At 38.7% G+C, this 25606-nt stretch overlaps 1 protein-coding gene across 2 annotated transcripts in view; it reads left to right on the forward strand.

Moving 5' to 3' along the window:
* PKHD1 (PKHD1 ciliary IPT domain containing fibrocystin/polyductin) overlaps window positions 1–25606 on the forward strand; it is a 471902-nt gene that overhangs the window by 338508 nt on the left and 107788 nt on the right. For both annotated transcript variants that reach the window (XM_072832682.1, XM_072832683.1), the window contains exons 57-61: window positions 2921–3075; window positions 4457–4609; window positions 9706–10584; window positions 11722–11890; window positions 13677–13834. In XM_072832682.1, coding sequence (XP_072688783.1) covers window positions 2921–3075; window positions 4457–4609; window positions 9706–10584; window positions 11722–11890; window positions 13677–13834 — 1514 coding nt within the window. The remainder of the gene's footprint in view (window positions 1–2920; window positions 3076–4456; window positions 4610–9705; window positions 10585–11721; window positions 11891–13676; window positions 13835–25606) is intronic.

A 25606-nucleotide genomic window follows, 5' to 3' on the forward strand; every position in this document is an offset into this window, starting at 1 on the left:
GTGGATTTTGTGGGGGAAAAAGGAGAAAGGAGGCCAGGTACACAAATAGTTGACATGATAGCTTTTCTGACTATTATCATCAGTGTTGGCATCGCTACAGCCATTTTCTTTCTTCAATACTTCTCATTGTCCCATGCAGACTGACAATCCACAGTATCTTTTGATGTCACTGAAGAAAATGAAAGAAGAAATTTTAACTGAAGTTTAAAAACAAACCTTCAGTGTTAGTAGAGTTCAGAAATCTATAGCTATCCCTATTCCTGGGAAGAAAATATCTTGGCATCCGGACACTCTGAGTCTGTGGTCAAATGCAGCCATCATTATGAAGACCTCCCCAACGTTTAGTTAACAAATCCATTTAAGTGGTAGGTGTTTATATATAGATGCCGTATGCCTGGTTGTAAAAACTTTTTAAATCAAATTGGAAAGCATACATTTTTTTTTGCTTTTTTGTAATTATGTTCTTTTGACCAAAAGTACTATATTTTCTCAAAACTAGATAAAATGTTAGTGCCAAAATAAAGAAAACTGTGCTGACATCTTGTTTATATATTTTTAAAGGTTTTCTTTCAGGAGACTTATTCAGAGTTTCCTCTCTTTTCATATGGTTTTCATTTAGGTCCAGTTATGTTGCAAACAGCTCTTTTAATTTTTTTGTTTATTTATTGTTTTAGGTGTGTTTTGCTCAGAACAAAAAGGTCTATCCCCTCCCCTGTGGCTGTAGGACTCTTATTAGTATTAATCAGACAGCTGGGCTTCAAGCAGTCCTGAAGGAAGGATTTCTCAAAATGGTTGAAGGGTGACTAAATAATGGAAGACTGTGAGAGGAAAGTGTAGATGTTGGAACTGAAGAAAAACTGATACTTGACCTCCAGAACCATCTAAGTTCTGGACAACAGGGATCACAATATTCTTTGAAGTTACCACTGTTGCTGTGTGGACACAGAAGTGGAAGGGGCCATACTCCTTTGCCATATGTATACAGTCTTTGTGACATATGGGTTCCCAAGGCTCCAAGAGTAGGGGGGCGGAGATGAATTTTCAAGAACCTGCAAGGTTTCAGGAGCCTTAATGGAAAAGGTCAGCTTCAGTTCATTTATATTTTTTAATATGAAACTTGGACTAATAATTTCATTAGTTCTTTTTTCTTTTTGTCAAGAACATTGCTATGTGCTATGCAGTTTATATAGCTCAGTAGCATATTTTTTATTGAGAGAGAGCACAAGAGTAGGGGAGTAGCGGAGGGAGAGGGACAGGGACAGGCAGACTCCATGCTGAGCACAGAACCCAAAACAAGACTGGATTCCAGCACTGTGAGATCATGACCTGAGCCAAAGTCAGACGCCTAACTGACGGAGCCACCCAGACACCCCAGTATTGCTTTTTATTACATTTAGTGGTGGAAGGACTACAAGTCAGACAGGTGAAGCAAAGTGATTTAGTGGAAAGAACCTGAACTTAATCAGGAATCTTGCTTTGTCCTAATCCAACCTCTGACTCCATTCAATGACCTAATTTTGAGGTTTGCTATTTCATCTCTCGGGCTTTAGTTACTTTGCCTTTAAAAACTGGCAGTTGCTTTAATATTCTGTATCTAGGATGTCACTACAAATCAGAAACACAGGTAAGACTAAATTCTTTCATTAAAATTACCACATTTGACAGTAGCCTTTTTTTTTTTTTTTGTGACTCACTCCATCTGTCTATAAGGCTCAGTTGTACAGACTAGAATTAGTTATAATTTTTGATTCATAGCAGAGTCATACCATTGACCTACAAATGATCCCCTATTAATTTATTGGTTTTTTTTTTTTGGTGTTAATACTGCATTGTGTATCTCTCCCACCCCTTTGTAGTAAACTCTTTAGGAATATCTACTAGCCAAAATCTAAGTTGTCATTTTTAAAAATGCAAATGACATATATTTTATTTACCATTTTGCCTCTAGCACCTACTATAGTGTCTGGTGCATACCAGTTGTTCAATCAATAAATGTTTCATGATTGAATAGCCTTCACATGGACCTCTCGCCTGGGTGAATATTTATGGGTAGAGGAGAATCTCTTATCAAAGCTTGCTAAAATGTGGACATTAACGAAAAAGGCAGGTTAAAATAAACTTATGCCACTGATGTTGGTAATGACTGTGAATGAAGAATAAAGCAGACATATTCACTAGGAAAAGCTAGGCAACAGTGAAAGACTGAAGAGAAGTTTCATTAAATGTGAGTTTAAAAAATGAAAATGAACAAAGCTATCATTGTTTCATATTGTGGTGAAAGCACAGTGTTTGGAACATAACACACTCAAGAAATGCATACTGTTAGTTCCTGCAGTAACATGGGGATGTCAGGGGGGAAGCCTTTAATATTGGCACTTTTCAGATGAAGATAGGAAACTCAGAAAAGTGACCTCTTAAGGTCACATAGCTAGTAAGTGGTACCTCTAGGATCTACATTATATCTGCCTGACCATGAAGGTATAAGCCTTAATACATAATGATAAATTGTCCAAAAATGGCACAATAGTTCTTCAGAAAATTCAAGAAATGATTTCTTGTGAAACATCTTTATTATTCAAACTGTTTCCCAACCAAGGAGGAATATGTCTGTTAAGAAACCATGTTTAGTCAGCATATAATAAACCCTGGAACTTTTACTATTTCTTGTTTTTTTGTCTTGACCTTCATGGCTACAGAATATCTTTGCTATCTTATGTAATATACATAAGCCAGATCATGGACTCCATGAGCATTAAACTTTTCACAAAAGCCATTTTTTCTCTGTCTTGACTTGTTATTTCTAAGTCAATCTCCCTGGTGGGAATTGGTGGTTGCAGTGGATTTCCTTTTCTCTTTGGAGTTAGTAGGTGATCCGTGTTGCACTGCCAGTATACTTGATCCCATTTTTATGCTGTTACAGAATTATAGTAGAGGACGCAGTGGATTGGCGACCGCATGACAAAATTGTCCTTAGCTCTTCTTCTTATGAGCCTCATGAAGCAGAGATCCTCACTGTCAAAGAAGTCCAGGCTCACCATGTTAAGATCTATGAACGGCTCAAATACCGGCACATTGGTAAGGCTTTGTTTTACTGGGTAAGGGAAGTGAATGGACCAGGAAGAATGTGTTCAGCAACCTGACTTATGTCCAATGGCCATTCAGAGGGGATGGGTAATACCTTTCTGCTTTCTAGACTCATTCTAGAAGGCTTTACCTCTATTCCTTCTTTTTTTGCCTAACTTTTAAAGAATATTTAGTTGTGAAGGAATTTGTTGTTGTTGTTTTTTGCTTTTTACATATCATAGCAAGTTTAGAAGTAAGCAAAAAGGTTAAGCATCTGGTTCAAGGTAACTGGGCATTTTCATGGCTAAGCCAGAATAAACCTCAGGGGGACTGAATTTCTAGTTCATTTCTTGTCACACTGAATCACACAATCACTTAAAATTTGGCAGTTATTATAAATAGTGGCTTCTTTTTCCACACTCAGGAATATGTCCTTCCTAACACTTTATGTACTGACTACTACTACTATTTAAAAAAAAAAAAAAAGATAAAAAGCCAAATATCTTTTTTCTCAACAAAGGTATATTTTTATAGGCTATCCACAGTTAAAATATATTGACATAAATTGTAAATACCCAGGAGTTTCCTGGCTCAGTCCAATAAATACATTTAATCCAAGAACTCTCATAAGTAATAAAACACAGAAATAGAGGGATTAGGGAATATCTTTTTGTCTTTGATATGGGAGAGGAAAATACATGTATGTAACAAGATTCCGTCTAAAACTATTTCTAAATCATACTTCCAAGGATAATTTCTTTTAAAAAAGTGGAAGAGAAAGGAGAAATCTTTGGCAGTCCTTGCCAGTAGGATGTAAGGTGCAGTGTAAATGGAGGGCAGTGGGACACACCAGCAGGGTGCTCCTTTCCTGCCCCTGAGGAGGCTCCTTCAGACAGCACTACAGTTAAGACCTATCAGGAGGGGACAGCGCTGCTGCTCTTCGTCCCTTTACTCCTATACATTGCTGTTTTAGCTCTGTCACCACCTCAGTTGGTCTGGGATTCTTCATGCTCATGAAAGAGGTCCACGGACAATGCACAGCCAAACACTCAAGTCTTACACCTATGAATTTAAGGAAGGAGGTTGGGGACTCCACTAATTGGACAGGTGTGCCCTGCCTTCCTTGTCCCAGTACCTGCAGTTATTAAGGAGAAATGAATTCTTGCTTGAACACTCTCACTCTGATCCCAAAGAGAGATATGTGAACGAGCTTTTCATTTCTCAGCTGACATTTGTGGAGAATGCCTGAGGAAAAGCAACCTTAATGTTGGTAGGACTTCTGAGGGGAAAGGAGTGTTTTCATTTGTCAGGTTCTCTGGGTCCCCAGCTGGCAATTTCCGAAATAGGTTTTTAAAGTTTTTTTTTTTTTCTTGCCCAATTCCTATTGCCCCAGGAAGCGTCCATGTCATGGAGGATGGCCGATGCATTCGTTTGGCTGCAGAGGTTGGACTTCTGACCCGAAATATACAAATCCAGCCTGATATATCATGCAGGGCGAGACTACTTGTGGGGTCCTTCAGAAACTCCAGCAGTAAAGAATTTTCAGGTAAATGGAATCTTAAGTTACTAAGCCTTACCAATTGGAGCCTATTCTTCTGGGACACTCAGGAATTCCAACTGTGAGAATTTTCATTTCTAAAACAAAATGTTCAAATTAGATGGCTCCTTTGTGCTCTGAGAAGCTATGAATTTTCAGTTCTAATCTGTGCTTAATTATCAGTGTGATGTTAAAATAATATACTAGCGATCAGCACATATGCACATTTTTACCTCAAAGAAAACATTTTCAGCAGATGTGAAATTTCCTCTGCTTTGAAATTATAGATGATTTAATGACCACTTGAATTTTTATCTCTTTCCTGATTTTCTATTACTCTTTCCCAGTAGCATGCTATATCTGATGGCAGGCCTCAGCTCATGCTATAAATTAATAGCGTAAATTTAAATAAAAATGATTTCCATATTCTAGACTGCTTTAAGGATCAGTTCAATCTTTCTCATTTCTTTCAAGCTTTAACTCTCTTGGAATGCTGCAACGTTATTTGATTAGGACCTTATTCTTAAACTTGTGTTCCTTAGATATTATTCCATAATTGTTTCCTGGTCAAATAAATTTCAGGAAAGGATATCACTGTTGCTCCATCTTAGAAAGTTACTGAATACATGAATATAATAAAGGCTCTGAGAAGGCCTAGAATAAAGGATCTAACTACTTCCCAAATATATTGAGCATGAAACACTTTTGACACATCTGTTCTACCAGTATGGTAAAGGGCAGCGTTTGCACCTTAAGTCAAAAGTTCAGAATTTCTGGCCTGTAGAACAAGCTCTCTCTCTCCATAGGCTCCGTGTCCATGAGTCCTCAACAGCAGTGACATTGCTTCCCCTCTCCCCCCAAAAGACATTTGACAGTATCTGGAGACATTTTACTTGTTACAACTTGGGGGAGCTTCTGGCATCTAGTAGGTAGATGCTAAACTGCCTATAATGCACTCTGTAGTCCTATAAGGTGAGGACAGTCTCCCACAGGAAAGAATTCTCTGGGGCACCTCGGTGGCTCAGTGGTTGAGCATCTGCCTTCGGCTCAGGTTATAATCCGGGGTCCTGGGATCGAGTTCCACATCGGGCTCCCTGCAGGAAGCCTGCTTCTCCCTCTGTCTCTGCCTTTCTCTCTCTCTCTTTGTCTCTCATGAATAAATAAATAAAATCTTTAAAAAAGAAAGAAAGAAAGAAAGAAAGAAAGAAAGAAAGAAAGAAAGAAAGAAAGAAAGAAAGAAAGAAAGAATTCTCTGGTCCAAGATGTCAATAGTGCTGAGATTGAGAAACCATACTTTAGAAGATGGAGACACAGGCTAAGTCCTGGTCTTCTGGAAATGAGACAGATCTCTTTTACCTGAAACTGTGGGCGGTCCTGGAACATCATTACAGGATAGAAGTCCAGTTCTGACAGTTTAGCACCAGGCCAGAGCTGAATGGGTAACAAGATTGACATGATCCTGAACTTCTGGCACTGCTGATCCAGGGTTTCTTAAATTATTTCTGGGGAAAGGGATGTTATAGACCAAGATTAATGCAGGTTTTCATGCCTATATTGTTTCATGCGATCCTAAGATCTTTGTGAGAGAGACATTTTTATAGATGAGGAAACAAAGTCTGTAATAAAATTGCCTGCTTATGTGTGAAACTCACTTATGAGCTTGTGAACAACAACTTGAGGGTAAGATTGGGTCTTTCATCACTGGCTTTCTAATATAGTTAACTGTATTAAGTGCTATGTATTAAGTGCTCCATAAATGGGAATGAAGAAAAGTAAGTGAAGAGTGAGAAAAGTCATCCAGCAAGAAAGTATCAGAGGTAACATTTAAGTTCAAGTCTGATTCTGAAGCCCTTGTTGAATAGATTTCTAATTTTGTAATCATTTTAGATTTATGGAAGAGTTGCAAAGATAGTATGGAGAGTTCCTGTGTACCTTTTGCCCAGTCTTCCCTATAGTTAATATCTGACGTATCTGCTACATTTGTCAAAACCAAAAAGTTAGCATTGATGCATTACTCTTAACTAAATTTAGGATATTTTCCAGATATCACCAGTATTTCCACTAGTGTCCCTTTCTGTTCTAGAATCCAATCTGGTTTCCCACACTAAATTAAGAAATCTTCCATTTTTCTGTAAATATACGCCAGAGCCTGGATGAGGTGAAATCTGCAGGTGTAGGTCAAGGATGCTAGCTATGGATGTTGAACAATTTTAAGTTAGAAAATGTGGCCAGTACTTAAAATTTCTATTTTAAATTGGAGGCCCCTGTCATTCTTTTTCTGACCAATAACATCCAGCAATTTGTACTTAGAATTGTGATTTTTCAAAAGGAAAAATAGAGCAATAGCTGGAAACATAATCATTGCTTAATGTTTCACTTAAATGCTCAAGACATTTTAAGTATTTACTATTGATTAGCTTTCAGCCATTGATTAATATGTACATGAGTAAAATGATCTTATATGATTTATAACTATGAATTATAATCATGTAAGTTTAAGACATAAAAAATCCACAAATTAAAATAATACTGATATATTGCCTTGACTGAAATTCTAGAACCACTTTCCATTCTACAAAATAAGCTATTTATGTATGGGATCTAGCATCTGGTATCCTTTGGGCTGCAGTCCTAGGGTGACAGGTTCCATAGCCCTTTCAGCTGTGTGCTATTGGTGAGGGACACTGTAAAAAATGTTATCATCAGACAAATAGTTTTTGAACATTTTTTAAAAGATTTTATTTATTTATTCATGAGAGACACAGAAAGAGAGAGAGGCACACACAGGCAGAGAAAGAAGTAGGCTCCATGCAGGGAGCCCGATGTGGGACTCGATCCCGGGTCTCCAGGATCACACACTGAGCTGAAGCTAGCGCTAAACCGCTGAGCCACCTGGGCTGCCCAGTTTTTGAGTATTTTGTCATTCTGTGAATATTTCTGCACCATCCACCAGTGCCTCCTTAATTGGTGTCATTTGAGAAATTTAGATATATTGGAATCCTGTCATCTAGCTACAAAGAAAGACATATGTAGTCTCTTTAAAAAAAAAAAATATATATATATATATATTTACTTTAGAGAGAGAGGACATGGAGGAGGTGCAGAGGGAGAGGAAGAGAATCTCAAAGAGACTCCCTGCTGAGCATGGAGCCTGAGGTGGGACCCTGAGGTGGGGCTTGATCCCAGGATGCCGAGATCATGACCAGAGCCAAAATCAAGAATCGGCTACTTAACTGAAACACCCAGAAGCCCCAGAAAGACATACATGGTCTTTTACTTCATCCGTCTTCTAGATGATGGTATGATCCTTCATGGTACCCGATTCTTAAGGGTGTTAGTTTCTCCTCTGTGAAAAAGAAGTGGGGAAGGTGGAGGGTTTAGGCTGGACTACTTTTGAGCTTTAAATGCTATTCCTGAAACACTATAGCTCCCTCTATTTTTAGTGAGAGAAAGAACTTTATAGTTCACCTTCGGCAGAACTTTTAAAAAGAAAGAAAAAAGGGGTGCCTGGGTGGCTCAGATGATTGAGTGTTGGACTCCTGATGTTGGCACAGGTCATGATCTCAGGATCATGGGACTGAGCCCCATATCTGGCTCTGAGTTCAGCAGGGAGTCTACTTGGGACTCTCTTTCCCCTTTTGCCCCTTCCACTTGTACTCTCTCTATATCTCTTTCAAATAAATAAATAAATCTTTAAAAAAAAAAGAAAGAAAAGAAAGAAGAAAGAAACAACATGAAATACGAAGTTGGGACCTATGTAGCTAAGGGCACATGATTAACTCCTGGCACATTAGGTATAGCCCCATTGCCTGAATCCCAATGCAAAGCTGCTCCTTTTATTCCTCCGCATCTCCCACTCCCCCGCAGCATGCCTGCTTGAGGGTTAACAGTTTATCCTCTGCATGCATTTGCCTCCATCCAAGTCTAATATGTTACTTAAACCTTCTCTACCTCAGTTTCCTTATTGGTAAAATGGGGATAATTATACCTACCTTATAGAATGTTTTTAAACACACACACACATGTATGAACACACATGCTATATTGATGTATGACTTAGAACAGTACCTGGTACCTAATGAGTGCTAAATGAGAGTTAGGTGATAAAGTTATTAATCCACCTCATTATTTTCTATAATCATGTTCTTATCTATTTTACCAAGAGGATATACATTGACATATTAGTGCACTATATATGTATATATATATATATATATTTTTTAAGATTTTATTTATTTATTCACGAGAAACACACAGAGAGAGGCAGAGACACAGCAGAGGGAGAAGCAGGCTCCATGCTGGGAGCCTGATGTGGGACTTGATCCCGGGTCTCCAGGATCACACCCCGGTCTGAAGGCAGCGCTAAACTGCTGGGCCACCGGGGCTGCCCCAGTGCACATTATGTTTTTAAATCAGTCTGGTGGCTGCAGTTCAAACTGTGTTTTTGCAATATCTACTTAAATTAGTACAAATAAATTTCTTGGTAAGGCTAAATAATTCTATCCTCTCCTGACATAAAAGATGTAGAGAATCTTATTATTGTGAAAATGAGACAGGGACCACACTATGGTGAGGATAAAAATACAGGAAATATTTTACCAGATTGTTAAAATGACTTAAAAATATGTTTTATATAATTGAATATTATATTCCTTCATGCAATATCTTTATGGGAATGGTAATAGACCTTTCACTTGGGATCCCTGAGAAGAGACATGCCATTGAGGTGAGTGGCTGGGAATCCATATTTCCTTCATTTTCATCCGAGTCCTTGACTAGCCCAGCAGAAAAATACATGGAATCTGCCAGCTAGCGTGCTCATCTCCAAAGCCTATCTCTCTCTTTCCTATCTGTCCTTCCTCTTCCCCATCCAACTGCCAGACTCTTCAGACTGCACATGAAACCTTGGCAGGCACTCATGTGATATTTCTAATGATTCATTTGTTATCAGCGAGACTCATGGTGTGAAATATAGTGCTGGTATTGAGAATAAACTATTATATTAAAAAAAAACTTTTTGCATCTCCTGATGCCTACAAATGGGCCATCCTTTTGCCTTTTGTAGGAAAAGAGAGAGTACCTGATGATATGCATTTTGTTTGCAGGTGTCCTTCAACTTTCAAATGTGGAAATTCAGAACTTTGGGTCACCACTGTATTCATCCATTGAATTCACTAATGCATCGGCAGGATCCTGGATAATATCATCTTCTCTGCACCAAAGCTGCAGTGGGGGCATTCGTGCAGCTGCCCGTCATGGGATCATTTTAAATGACAATATAGTATTTGGCACAGTTGGCCATGGCATAGATTTGGAGGGTCAGAATTTTTCTCTCTCTAATAACCTTGTGGTTCTGATGACACAGTCAGCATGGTCCACCGTTTGGGTGGCAGGAATCAAAGCGAACCAGGCAAAGGACATCAACCTTTATGGCAATGTTGTGGCAGGATCAGAGAGAATTGGCTTTCACATCCAGGGTCACAGGTGCTCTTCTCCTGAAGCTCGCTGGTCTGACAATGTGGCCCACTCAAGCCTTCATGGCCTTCATCTCTATAAGGAAAATGGGCTTGACAACTGTACTGGTATCTCTGGCTTCTTGGCTTTCAAGAACTTTGACTACGGTGCCATGCTACATGTGGAGAACAGTGTGGAGATAGAGAACATCACTCTGGTAGATAATTCGATTGGTCTCTTGGCAACAGTGTATGTGTCTTCTGTTCCAAAGAGTCACATCGAAAATGTACAGATCGTACTTAGGAATTCAGTCATTATAGCCACTAGCTCCTCTTTTGACTGCATTCAGGACAGAGTTAAGCCTCGCTCTGCCAACTTGACATCATCAGATCGAGCTCCTTCCAATCCAAGAGGGGGTCGAGTTGGTATTTTGTGGCCTATATTCACTTCAGAACCAAATTGGTGGCCTCAGGAACCATGGCACAGAGTGAGGAATGGCCATTCAACTTCAGGAATTCTGAAACTTCAAGGTAGGACGTTTCAGCTCCTAAGCAATGTAGTGCATAGGATCTTCATACATTTGTTCATAGGATCTTCAATAGCGTTCTGAAATTATATCAAGAGTGGTCTAGTGTTTACCATCCAATGGATAGCCTGCTGGCTATTGATAATCACCATGGTGATTGATTTATTTTTTATTTTAATTTTTAAAAATATTTTATTTATTTATTCATGAGACACAGACACATACACACACACACACACACACACACACACACACACACAGAGAGAGGCAGAGACACAGGCAGAGGGAGAAGCAGGCTCCATGCAGGGAGCCTGACATGGGACTCGATCCCGGGTCTCCAGGATCAGGCCCTGGGCTGAAGGCAGCGCTAAACTGCTGAGCCACCCGGGCTGCCCCACCATGGTGATTTAAATGACAGTGAGTGAATCCTTTAAAAAGTCATTACTTTATTTCTGTTGAAGAACTTTCACAGTGATCATTTGATTATATGACTACTCTCTAAGTAGGTGTTCTTTTTCCTACTATAAGCAGGAGAAAATAGATGCAGAAATTGTGCTTCACTGAAGTTGTTCAGTAGTTGATCTGGCAGCCTGGATTAGAACCAGTTATGCTACAACCTATGATGTTAATCCTCCATCAGATTTCTTTTGTGCTATTGTACTCACTCTCACTGGATTGTGATCAAAACTTTGATGAAAAGTAGAGCTCTTAAGACTTTTTTTAAAAAAACTATTTATTCATGAGAGACACAGAGAGAGAGAGACAGAGACAGAGGGAGAGACACAGGCAGAGGGAGGCAGGCTTCATGCAGGGAGCCCGATGTGGAACTCAGTCCTGGGACTCCAGGATCACGCCCTGAGCCGAAGGCAGGCCCTAAACCACTGAGCCACCCAGGCTCAGCCCCAAGCTCTTAAGACTTTAATGTGTTGGAATACTCTCCTCTTTTGCATGCAATATTCATGTCTTGAAGAACTACAGATATTTTAAGTCAGGGTTTATATATTAACTCCTGTAACTACCATGGATAACTTAAATTTACTCCCAGATAAGGGTTGATATAAGAATATTTAGTTGTGTAGTCTGTATTTGTGGTTGATAGTTTATATTTTCCAATGTTATGATATCTTAACTTTTTTTTCAGATGTCACATTTTCTAATTTTGTGAAGAGTTGCTATAGTGATGACCTAGATATCTGCATCCTGCCCAATGTGGAGAACACAGGAATCATGCATCCAATAACGGCAGAGGGGACCAGGATGCTAAAGATCAAAGATAAAAACAAGTTCTACTTTCCTCCTTTACAAGCTAGGTACCAGTTTTAATATTTATAATAAGCCATGTTTATGAAGTGTTTGGCAATTCCTCTAATCCTTAAACATGTTTAGAAAAAAAAAAAGAATACAAAAAAAAAAAAAAGAATAAAATCATCAATGTGAATAGAAGTAAGTTTTTCTGGAAAGAAATGGTAGATTTAATGGCCCCAGTTCTTTATTTACCTATGTGCATGCCCTTTGATATAAGATTTTTTTAAAAAAAATATTTTACTTATTTATTCATGAGAGACACAGAGGCAGAGAGAGAAACAGGCTCCCTGCCGGGATCCTGATGCAGAACTCGATCCCAGGACCCTGGGATCACACCCTGAGCCAAAGGCAGATGTTCAACCACCAAGCCCAGGTGTCTCTCAACATAAGATTTTTGCGATATCTCTCACAACAGAGGCTCTATTTCTCTCTTGAATTGGGCTCAGCCATGTGAGTTTTCCTGACTAAAAAAGGGAGCAAAAGTGATAGAATGCAAATTTTATTGATGTGTCATTGTTTTATCTTTATTAGAGATATTCCTTTGGAATGTTTTCAAAATCACTGGGAAAAAAATTACCCCAATTCTTGACTCTTCCATGGAGTATGGTGTCATTAGTTTTCGGAAGAAGGCTCAGGAGGCCTTGTGCAGGGACTAGGATGGGTTACTTTCTTTCCCCCACAACATTGGGGAAAACGCCTTTAGCTGGAAGAAAAGAATCAAGAAAAATTGCCCTAATTAGAAAGTTAATATGTTTGGCCCAACATCAGTCCTTTTTTAATACCCATCCCTGAGTCATTTTTTCGGTACCTAAACATTATGAGGTTTTCAATTTGTGTTATTCTGTCATTTTTTCTTCTGCCCAATTTTCCTTAGGTTCATGTCTTACTTATGGGATGAAATAGTTATAAAGCTAAATGATATTAGCTTCTGATTCTTTGTATTATTAATACCTGACACATGGTTGGCATACAATAAATATTTAATATTATTACCAATGGTGCCTAAAATTATTAGACCAGGGGAAATCAAATAAATGCTCTATAATTCAATGCTATAATTGTCCATAACTTGTTTATATAACCCGCCTGACTCTCAATTCTGAAAGTATAGGAACCATGTCTGTTTTTATCACCACTGTATTCCCCAACATGTAGATGTAGGTTTTCAATAGATATTTGTTGAATGAAAACATCTATTTTTACCTTGTTTGTAGATAGCACAAATAGAATTGATATTTATAATAATAATCTTAAAGTCCTGCAAGGCCCCAAAGTTTCATAAAGAAATGATTACATTATGCTCAGTAGATATTAGAGGTAGGAGCGTTTTATTATATCTTGCTTCTTACAGAATTAGCAATTGAGGCAAAGATTATATATTCAGATATCCAGAATATTTGGTTAAAAGAATGTCTTTCTTTTTGCCCATATAACTGGGAAATAACATTTTCTAAAGCTTTTTATTTTGTATTTGTGTAGTACATTATTAATAATAAAATCCTGTTGAATTTTTCTCTCTTTTTTAAAAGATTTTATTTATATATTTGTTTGTTTAAAGGAGGGAGGAACACAGGGAGAGGGACAAGCAGACTCCACGCAGAGTGCAGAACCTGATGCAGGGCTTTATCTCATGACCCTGAGATCATGACCTGAGTCGAAATCAAGAGTCAAATGCTTAACCAACAGAGCCACCCAGGCACCCTGAATTTCTTTTTCATGTCAATACTACCAATATATGTTTTCTTTGTGTTGCTTATCATGGAATGAGAGAGTTATTTTTTGTCTTCACAGGAAAGGTTTAGGGATACTGGTTTGCCCTGAGTCAGATTGTGAAAATCCAAGAAAATACCTCTTTAAGGATCTGGATGGGAGAGCCCTGGGTCTGCCACCACCAGTGTCTGTATTTCCTAAAACAGAGGCAGAATGGACTGGGTCCTTCTTCAATACAGGTTGGTTATATCTGAACTTGATGCCTCCAGCAAAGGGAGCATGCCGGTGAAGGAGCTGGTTTGTTGGCTCGGTTGTCTAATAGAAACAAAATAGCCAGGAGAAGAACTGAGCTCAAGTTAGAGTCTATGCTATCACAGGGATGCTGAGGGATTAAGCAGTGTCACTATAGCATTGTTATTCCCTCCACAAAATCACTTATGTCTTTGTGTAAGGCACAGATTCCTGACATGCAGCTCTGTGCCCAGGTGAGAACATGCTCTCACTAGTATGGTCATCTGAACCTGAAGCAGGATTCTTTCACAGTCGGCCATGGAACCAGCTGCTCTGCCATCTGAGTCCACATTTCTCTTCCCTCTGAACTTAAAGGCTCTTCCTCAGGAGAGGGTGGAAGAGTAGAAGGCACGCAGCTTTCCTTCCTTTCCTTTTTCATTGTCCCTGGGGGGCTATAATCAAAAAATCCGTCTTCTTGCTTATACAACCAGAGCCCATTTAGGGATCGGTTTTAATAACTGGAACCCCAGACAGAGATCATTGTCCTTCTATGTCCACAAATAATGGGACTCTGAGTTTCTGTTGGGTTCAGGTGGAAACTGCTGCACATAAATCTGAAGAATTTCCCCAGATTTCTTTCTGTATCAGTGTTAATTCTTTCCACACTTCTCTTTCTAGTCTCCCTTTCCCTCTTTATTTTCTAAGTGAATGAATGTCCCAGGACAGTGTTCTCAGATGTATTTTATTCCCTCCCTAATCTTGCTAAGTTGAAGGTTGAAATCTTTTCTACTGCTGATGACTTCCAGTTTATATCTCCAGCCCTGAACTTTGGTCTGACATATCCAACTGATTCCATTGGGAAGTACAATCAGCATTTCAGATTCAACACACTCTAAAAGGGTTCTTGAGCTCTGCCTGCACCCACAGCCTGCTTCTTGCCTAGTTGACCCTACCTCCATAATTGATATCATCATTCATGAGGTTATTTGAGTAAAAAATCTAGGAGCAGTTCTTTATTCCTTTTTCTGATATAAATGTTCTCACTTGTAAACAATTATCATCTCTCACTCAACAAGGGAATAGGATAGCCTCCTTACTTGGTCTTCTTTCTTCTGTTTTTATATTCCACAATCTATTTTTCACATGGTAGCCAGAGTGATCTTTTCAACTTTCTGAATGTTTTCCATTCCCCTAGAATGAAATCCAAACTACAAGCCTATAAATCCTGTAGTATCTGGTCCCTGCCTACGTGTGACACCTTTTTGACTTACTTATAGTAGTCTGATGTTGTTGTTTTTTAACGTGCTAAGTTTATCCCTACCCCAGGGCTTGCCTTTGCATTGACTGTTTCTTCTACCTGAAATATACTATTCTCATTTCTTTGCAGAGCTGGCTTCTTCTTTTCAGATGATAGCCCCTCAGAGAAGCCATCTCTGGCCACCCTTTCCAGAATAATTATTCCCCCACTATTCTCTAGCCCTGCTATGCCTGCTTTATTTTTTGTCAGAGTTCTACTACTTGAAATTATATTATGAATATACTTGTTTACTGGTTGATTTACTATTTGTCTTTTAAAATGCAAACTTAGTGTGGGCAAGAATTTTGTCCTGTTCATTGCTGTGTATTTGTGATATAATTTAATATCATATCAACAACATTAGTTGACACATTGATCAAGTGAATGAATTATTGATAACCAAGGAGAATATTAATGTTTTTTTTTTTTTGCCACAAACCATTCAAGAATGTACAGAAGAAATTGAAGCTTAAATTTAGGTCATTGGTTTAAGGATTATCCATAATAGGAGATCTGGAACTGAGTCTTTCCTAGGTCTCTTTTTACTTGTTCCCACCTTTCTTCCATTTGAATTGCTGCTACTTTTAGTGTTTGGCATTTATAGAAGTTTCTATATAAATCTTTTAATTACCATACAATTTTTCATGCTTTAATATTTTTGCACATTTCTTTTAAATATTTTCATTGATTGAAGGCTTATCTTTGCAATAGGATGACAAGCTGTGGGGACTTCAGTATAGGTTTTAAAAAGTCAGTGCTGAGTGTGTGGAACCCGCAAAGTAAATATTCATTTGGATATGTTGGTCATATCTGTTAAATATAACCAGCAAATACATTTTTGCACAGAGGAATAAAATTTGGGTAAAATATATATTGAGAAATAATGTGCAAGAGTAGTAAAAGGAAAAAAAAAAGATAGGCAACTGCTCTCTCATTTAGCACTATATCTATTCAAATAGCTTTCTATAGTGAGTTATTCTGTTGGTTAAGAATCATCCTACTGTTATAGGTGTTTCCACCATGGAGAAAATATCCTCATGTTTTAAGACAAAGTATAGGCATAATTGTAGGGCTTTTCCACACTTGTGGTCTTTGGTGAGGACCACATTTCTGTGGAATCAGTACCAAGGGACATGTGTCCTAGACTATTTAATGAAAAGCACATTTCAGAAAAGAGTAAGGACTGAAGCAGGTCTTAGTGTGGATTGCTCCAGAGGCAGACAGTGAGTGATACAAGGCTTAGAATCTAAAGTTTTATGTGAGGAGGTGATCTCGGTAAAGCGGAGAAGTGGGGAAGTAGGACGGGGAAGAGGATGCATCCAGGAGGGATGTAATCAAACTGGTTACCACTATGGACTGCTGGAGCTCAAGTCTGGGTGGGAGGGGGGTGAGAGGATCCAAGAGACCGTGGACCCATGGCTGAAATGTGTCCCTGCTAAGCTGTGGAGAGACTAAGGTATTTATAGCTCAAATCCCCGCTTATCATTGGCTGAAGTTTGCTTCTGGGCATTAACTCTCCAGCCTCTTGGCTTTCCCTGAGCAAAGGCTAACTATGCTCTTTCCTCTGGCCAGGAACAAACCTCTCTCAGAAGGAAGTGGTAGGGTTTTGCAGTAGTCATCTCTGGTGGTGAAGGTGAATGCTAAAAACATATGGCCGTGGCACTAAAAATGTCTGGTACAAGTAGGAGCTCTAAAATGTTGATCAAATACTTCATGTGTATGGGTGCCTGGGTGACTCAGTCAGTTACACATTTGCCTTTGGCTCCAGTCATGATCCTAGGGTCCTGGGATCAAGCCTTGCATCAAGCTCCCTGCTCAATGGGGAGTCTGCTCCCTCTTCCTCTGCCGCTCTCCTTGCTCATGCTCTTTCTCTCCTCACCCCTTTCTCTGTCAAGTAAATAACTATACCTTTTAAAAATACTCCATGTGTAAATGATGAGGTGGTTCGATGAACTCACATGGTTGCTTACCGTGTGGTATAAATATGCTGATTAGGCGTAAACGTCCTCTTGCGGCTGGTTGTATATTTTATTTTTCTTAACTCTCTAGCCTGGTTGTGAAGTATGATTCAATGGTAAAACTCCAGCAGGTGTTACAGTATCACATACTGCTTAATATCAATGTGTAGACAAGCATGAGTGTGTGTGTGTGTGTGTGAGATTGAATGTATATAAGAAAATGTATATGACTGACTACTTTCAACTCCTGATGTTTTAAAGCTTTACAACATTTTAAATGAGTTTGCTATAGGTACCAACCGCAAGGATTCCCACAGTAGAACCTGCTGTTTACTGCACTAAAAATACAATCTGTGTCTTCTTGCAACAAAGGAGACAGCACATAGTATAAATGGTGCCTTCCTGGTGCTGACAGGATTATGGGGTTTTCCTTTATTTCCAAAATATGAATAGATCCTCCTTCCCTGATTCAAGTCCCTTTTTATTTTTTAAACCATTCAATTCTATGCCACTTTCCAATTCCCGAACACAATCTGATAGATGAGAAAAGCACAAATTTAATCTGAAGAGGAGTGTCTATTTTGTATTTTTCCTCTCGGAGACGAGAATCTATAATCTTCTGAGGAACAGGAAGAGGAGTGCAGGAGAGATGAAAATGGAGACGACTGGAACCAACTCTCATATTTATTCCAAGTGACATTGAGTGTGACACACCCTTATGTTCTTTCTCAACTTTGTTAATAACCAGTTTGGAGTCCATTGCCTTTGAGGGTTATTTTTAATTTGAAAAATACAGATTGTATTTGCACATATGAGTTCACAGCAAAGCTACCAACCCAGACAGATATCCACAGGTCCCGGCACATTGTCATATACTCTGGCATTAGAAGCAAAAATTATCCATGTGGATCAGTTATAAGGAACACTGTGCCAGTGGGTTTTGCTATCTGTGTGATGCAGGGTGTGTAGCCAGGGGAAAAGTGAGCTGTTAATTTTGATTTGTACTTATCTGTAAGTTTGCATTTGCAGCCAACTTTGAAACATGCATGGCAATAGAGTGCAAAGCAGCTAATCCCAAGCAGGAGATGTTCTGAGAACCATTTGCATTTTATTCTGGAAAGGATTTCTTTTGAGTATGGGAGCAGCTAATGATCTGAAGATCCAAAATCATTGAGAAAAACAAAGTCTTTATTTATTTATTTATTTATTTATTTATTTATTTATTTGAGAAAAACAAAGTCTTGAAATTAAGGTCTACTTAGGTGGGACTAGACAGGTGCCAGAGCTTCGCACTCCAACATCTTAGTCATTTCCAGTCTGTCCCAGGCTACAAGTGGTTGGCTTTACCTCCCAGACCAGTGCGTATGCACGGAGTACCTATATGGTTAAGTGGAAGAAATCAGAGCTTTACTTTAAATGGCATTTAATAATTTCTGAGCCATGATGAAGAAAGTAGAAGGGAGATACAATGGAAGGTAGCATTCCATGAGTGACTTTTGCATGCTACATGCTGAAGTTGACATTTTCATCCACTCTGCAAATGCATTTTGGCCGCCTACAGTCTACTAAGGCTTCCAAGATTGGGAGCTCTAGTTGTGAACACTCCTGCTTTCATCAAGCTTATGTTCCAGTAGAGAGAGATATATAAAAAAATAAATCGAAATACTCCAGAAGTGAGGGGAAGTGTGAAGAAAATAAGGGGATCCCTGGGTGGCACAGTGGTTTAGCGCCTGCCTTTGGCCCAAGGCGCGATCCTGGAGACCCGGGATCGAATCCCATGTCGGGCTCCCGGTGCATGGAGCCTGCTTCTCCCTCTGCCTGTGTCTCTGCCTCTCTCTCTCTCTCTCTCTCTCTGTGACTTACATAAATAAATTTAAAAAAAAAAAAGAAACTTAAAAAAAAAAAAGAAAATAGTATAGGGTTTTGGATTTGAGAGGCAGGTTGAAGGGTGTACATGTGTGCATCTGTGTGTGAATAAGGCAGTTGCTATTTGAAACAGAGTTACATTTCCAGTGAGACCTGAATGAGGAGCAAGGAGTCACTGCTCTGAGCAGAGGAGAAGCCTTGTAGGAATAGAGAACAGCCAGAACAGAGGCTTTGGGACAAGAATGGCCTCAAAGTGTATGAGGGGTGGGTGAAAAGGAGATCAGTGCTACCGGTGTGTGATTAATGGGAACGGGAGTAGTTGCAGGTAGCCAGCACCCAGCTCCTTCCTAGGCCAGGGTCATTTGATAAGATGATATTGGAGGGTTTAAAGAAAGGTGGTGATAAGACTTTGTTCACTGTCTGGAAAGATGGGATATACAGCCATGGAATAAACGGGCTGTGGGAGTCAGACTCAGGGCAGGCAATGCTGTTAGGAAGCTACAGCTAAGGGCAGCTTGGGGATGCATGACCCCACAAGTGTTCTGCTCACGTGTGCTGGCACACAAAGTCTTGCACTAGTCTACAGTGAGATAATTACATGAATGGATCAATTAGAAACAACACATGACAGAGTAATTTTATATCTGTTGACACTAATCAGTAGAACTTGGGGCTTTTATTTTGTATGATTTGTCAGATAATTTATATTTTTGTAAAGTATTGGTCCTCAATGGACTGGAAATTTTAAAACAAACAAAAACAAACGAATGAAACAAACAAACAAAAAAATCCCTGTTCTCCTGCCAAATATTTTCCAGTTTAAGAAAATGTTTTAGTTTCAGAAGGTAAATTTAATGTGTTTAGCACAGTGGCTTCTGTAGCTGACTTACCATCAGAATTACCTAGGACATTAAGCATTAATTTGCATGTTGCAGGGGATTCAGTAGGTATGTGTGAGGCCCAGGCCTTTGTATTTAAACATACGTACACACATGTACACACTCACTCACACACACAATCTCCCCAAGTGATTCTGCTGTGCTAAGGTTTGAGAAACACTAGCTAGAGACTAATATGCTCGCTTTGAAGTAGATAGATGGCATGTTATGAAGACAATATTTTTAATTTAAAAAGTGAGCAGTCTCAATCTCTCACGAAAAATAAAAAATTTACTATCTGTGCCAAATACCAAAGGCATAAATATACTCACTTATATACACACTGGATGTATTTCTGAAAAGAAATAGGATATGAACTAAAAAGATATAGGAATATTTACAATCTAAATTAAGTCTTTGAATAGTAACAATTAAACTTTTTTTTTTAATTTTATTTATTTATTCATGAGAATGCACAGAGAGGAGAGAGAGAGAGGCAGAGACACAGGCAGAGGGAGAAGCAGAGGGAGAAGCAGGCTCCATGCACCGGGAGCCCGACATGGGATTCGATCCTGGTCTCCAGGATTGCGCCCTGGGCCAAAGGCAGGCGCCAAACCGCTGCGCCACCCAGGGATCCCCAATTAAACTTTTTTAAACGTAGATTACTTTTGCTAGTACTAGAGTGAGTTGAATGACCTCAAAATGTCACCTTAATAATAAAGCATTGGATAAAAATGAGTTCAGTGCTAAGTTTATTTTTTGAATTCTACATTGAATCATTATATTAAAAACCTAAACTCATGATAAGCTTTTCCCACACTTTCCTTGACGTCATTCCCAGCAAAGTACAGTGGTCTGACCAGGACTTCTGACCAGATCCACCTTCCAGGCAGTTGAGAGTTTCCCACTCTTTGCCACAAGAGGATAAGAAGTATTTTTCAAATGGTGTTCCTTCTTGGTCGCTTCTTGAGAAAGAAAGTTATAAACCATTATGGAGACCTTAAAAGTGACTGGCCTCAAATCAAAAATGAAAGATTAGGTTGATAAAAAAGAAAATAAAGCTGGCATTTGACTGTCAGCCCATGGGGTGATGAAGTGGTTTCCAACTGAATAACGGGAAGGCTCCAGCACGGGAGACATACGCTCAGCTGCTTGCAGACGGAATGGCTAACATTTTCTCAACTCTTTGTTGCTAGATCTCGAAATGTATCTTTTCTTTAAGCTTTCTAGGCCTCTCTTTCTTCCCATTTGTCCTGGGAATGACAGCAAGATGGTATTATAAAATGGGAGAAGGGAGAGGGAGGGAGAAAATGAAGGGACAGAATGTAGAGAGGAAATGGTTTGTCTGCCAATATCTGTGCTTGCAGAGGTCTTTTTCTTCTAGCTAGAGGGGGAAATACCATTCTCTTTTCCCAAGCAATTATAGGCCCCCAAAATTGAAACTTGGTATATAGCTCTTTAATCTCAGCAGATATTTATGGTTAAACATTAGACTTTTAGGATTCCAGATGTCAGGGTATTAAAATATAAAGGCACAGTAGAGTCTCAGAAAATATTAGAATCTTGGGGTGTGTGGCTGCAGGGATTTTTCTCCCAAGCAGAAGAGGGTAAAGCTTTCAGTGATCCTTTATGAGACCCAAAGAGCACCTTTCCTTCACCTGATTCTCTCACTCCCACATGACTTGCCCTGTCTCCAGGCCGTAAATGGCATATGTGTTTGATAGCATTTTGAAATCGTCCATACTGTGAGTTGGAATGCTTTTCATGTGTAATTTGTAAAGGATGATGTGAAAAGGCATATGAGCCATGGGAATAATTTCTGTTGCTTCTCCTCAATCTGGACACTGTATTCCTGAGATTTTCTTGATCCTCAAATCTTCCATTAGAAGCTAATACTTGTGAGTAGTCACCATGTTTCTGACTCCGTGCTAAGACCGTCAGATGAATTATCTCATGGAATGCCATCAACAGAATATATCCTATGAGGTAGACATTCTTATTCCCTACCTGATAAAGCTATGGAAACTGATATAGAGATATTAGGTAACTTGCCCAAGCCACATGACTAATTAATAGAAGATTCTGGACTGAACCTGTGTTTTTAACACTACATAATACTGTACATGGGGGATCCCTGGGTGGCGCAGCGGTTTGGCGCCTGCCTTTGGCCCAGGGTGCGATCCTGGAGACCTGGGATCGAGTCCCACGTCGGGCTCCCGGTGCATGGAGCCTGCTTCTCCCTCTGCCTGTGTCTCTGCCTCTCTCTCTCTCTCTCTGTGTGACTATCATAAATAAATAAAAATTAAAAAAATAATAATAAAAAAATAATACTGTACATGGTACCCTATTGCTAAGTTTTTTTTTCCTTTTTTCTTTACATTCTCCAGTGTTAGTTCTCTTACATCTATCAGCCATTCTCACACACAGATTCCTGTCTACACAGAACAAAGCAAGCTGAGACTGTGCAATTATTCCAGCAATTATCCACCCCAACTAGCAATAATAATACTTACCAATTATCGAGCATATTCCATGTGCCAGGCATTATACTAAGTGGTTTATAAACATTCTCATTTATCCCTTCAACAACCTTAACATGTAGGGATTTTTATCCCTTTTCAGCATTTGAAGAAATAGGGGTTTAGAGAAGCTAACTAATTTTTCATGGTCCTGCAGCTAGAATGTGCAGAACCAAGATTTAAATCTATATTTGTCTGATTCCAAAATCTGGGCTTGGAATCACTTCTAGATAATTATCATCTTGTGGTCTGAATCATCTGGTGAGGAACTGCACAGAGGGATATTTAACTCAAGAATTCACATATTTCCATCTTATAGCAAATCAATTTTTAGATTTTAAATTATAACTGTTAATTACCGTAACATTTTTGAAAGGCAATGGTAATAATGATCACAAGAAAGCCTCACTTAGTTCCTCTCCTTTGTATGATATATAGCTATTTCCAATGTGCAAAGTAAATGGACTTTGTCACATCCAAGAAAAGCATTTTGTCAGGGTTAACCCATGGAAGTTGTGTGACAACCATAGAGCAAGCAGTATGAAGTAGAAGCTTTGGTCATGAGATAAAAATTTTATTATGGTAATTTTTCTGTGGCTTCCCCTTTCCTCCAATAAATTGAGGTAGGGTTTTTGTTCTGTTTTGTTTTGTCCAACTTAGACAGATGTTTACTGAAAGTCCAGGGAGAGCAAAGTACTATGTACTATTGGGGTATCCTATAAGATACAGCAAGGTAAATAAGAAACTATCCCTGCCCTTGTGGATGGGTGGAGGGGGGCTAAGCTACAAGATGGAGAAAATTAGTTAATATAAAATTGGCACAATATACACTGGAGAGTCCATGTGTACCTGGGGATATAGACAAAGGCTCTAGGAAGGAAATAGAGTTTGCCATAAGCCTAGAGCATTGGGAAAAGCTTTAAAAAGCATATGTGAAATACGCAAGTACAAGGGGGTGTTTAGAAGCAGTAGACACAGTGTGTGGCAGTGTGGCCGCTCCCCTGTGGAACACTCCTTGGCTTTCAGATGCAGCTGCCTTTTATGTCCTTGCTCTACCTATCACCAAATTCCATTATAGCACATCTGATGCTCTGCTGCCATCATCTTCCAAGCCTGTCATCTCACCAGACTATGAAGGCAAAGATCCTTGAATTTTTAGTACAGTCCCTGGGACATAATATATGCTCAGTAAATGTTTGCTGAGTGAGGGAATGCATGAATAAATGGGTGAATAAATGAGTAAAAAAGTCAAGAACTCAAGTTTAGGTTGTCAGTCAACTGCTCCACAAAGTAAATCGTATCGATTCACTTAATATATAATTTGTTTTACCATTCTCAAAGAATGTTCCCTATTCACTCACCTCAGGAGATGGTACAAATTGTGGTCGTTGGCTAAATTTTGAAAACTCTAATTCTTCCCATTTTGGAGATCTATCTTGTACATTAAGATATTATAGGATCTGATAAGTTCTGCAATTAAATTTAAAAATACTATTTAAATTTGTCTTATTAAATATTTCTCAAACTTCTTAACCAGTGAGTACTTATTCATACTACACAATTACTGTACTTCAGAATGCATTATGAGAAACATTAGCTCATATTAATTCATTAGTTTGTAGGGATACATGCCAATTGGAAAGAAATGAGATTACAGGATGTTTACTTTAGATGTTTCCTTGAAGGTTAATATGTTCCACTTCCCATACAATGCATAGATGGTCTCTACCTTTAACTTTCTTGGGAAGTGAGAATTCACTTGCTTACCGGGCTACCTAATATATTTTGAATAAGTTTGTTTTTTTTATTTTATTTTATTTTTTTTAATTTATGATAGTCGCAGAGAGAGAGAGAGAGAGAGAGGCAGAGACATAGGCAGAGGGAGAAGCAGGCTCCATACACCGGGAGCCCGACGTGGGACTCGATCCCGGGTCTCTAGGATCGCGCTCTGGGCTAAAGGCAGACGCTAAACCGCTACGCCACCCAGGGATCCCCCTGAATAAGTTTAATTGTTAGGATTCTTTCTGTGAGTTGCACCACCAGTGACCTAGTGTGCCTCTTGGTGTGACAGAGTACAGGTCTAATTCTTTCCATATTACAGCCTTTTATTCAAATCAGTAAAACAACGATCTTATAATAACCCAGTATGCCTTTTGCAAGCAAATAATTCTAAATTCCTTCTGTTAGTCAACATATGACTAAAAATTGTTTTAGGTCTTCATTTTCTAAATTTATTTTTGGTATTCTTCAATTTGTTGATGATTTTTCCAAAATGTCAAAGCCAGAATATGACCTATCTAGACAGCATTGTCCTCTAGACAGAATAATGCAAACCCTAAATGTAATTTAAATTTTTTAGTGTATAGGCTAAAAAAGGTAAAAAGAAATAGATGGAATTACATTTAATAATGAATGTTATTTAACCTACTATATTAAAAATATCATTTTAAGATTAAATATAAAACTGAGATATTTTGCATTTATTTTTTCATATTATGTATTTGAAATTTTGTTTGTATTTCAGAGTTATGGCATATTCAGAGACTATATTTTCATCAGGAATATGTTCTGTGTGTCTAGATTTCATAAACTTTCCAATTGAAAAAGTAGATTCACATGTACAAGTTGTTCCAAATATACCTAAATATTTTCCAATAATTAATCATTTATGCAGTTTAAGTTATAAGTAGCTAAAATCATATTCAACTTAAAATTTTTTTTTAATTTTTATTTATTTATGATAGTCACACAGAGAGAGAGAGAGGCAGAGACATAGGCAGAGGGAGAAGCAGGCTCCATGCACCGGGAGCCTGACGTGGGATTCGATCCCGGGTCTCCAGGATCGCGCCCCGGGCCAAAGGCAGGCGCCAAACCGCTGCGCCACCCAGGGATCCCCATCAACTTAAAATTTAATTCTCAGTTGCACTAGTCACATTTCAAGGGTTAAATAACTATATTTAGCTATGATTACCTTAATGGGTATCTTTCTTCCCTAATTCTGGGAGGTCAAATAAAGAGAAGTGTTTTTTTTTTTTTTTTTAACCTATTTACTACTACATAGATTACATACTACATGCTTTATTCATCTCTTAAATTTCATTTTTGTAAGTCATTTTTATAGATCGTTAGATACAACTTCGGTTTCTTTGGATTAGACACTAAGCCCAAAATTAGAAACCATTTTACAGACCACCTAACTGGTTCTGGGTATATAAGCCAGTCAGTAAAAGAAAGAAGCTTATCAGAATTATCTGCCATTAGT

This window comes from Canis lupus, chromosome 7 (assembly GCF_048164855.1).
Source record: "Canis lupus baileyi chromosome 7, mCanLup2.hap1, whole genome shotgun sequence".
Taxonomy (NCBI): Eukaryota; Metazoa; Chordata; class Mammalia; order Carnivora; family Canidae; genus Canis; species Canis lupus.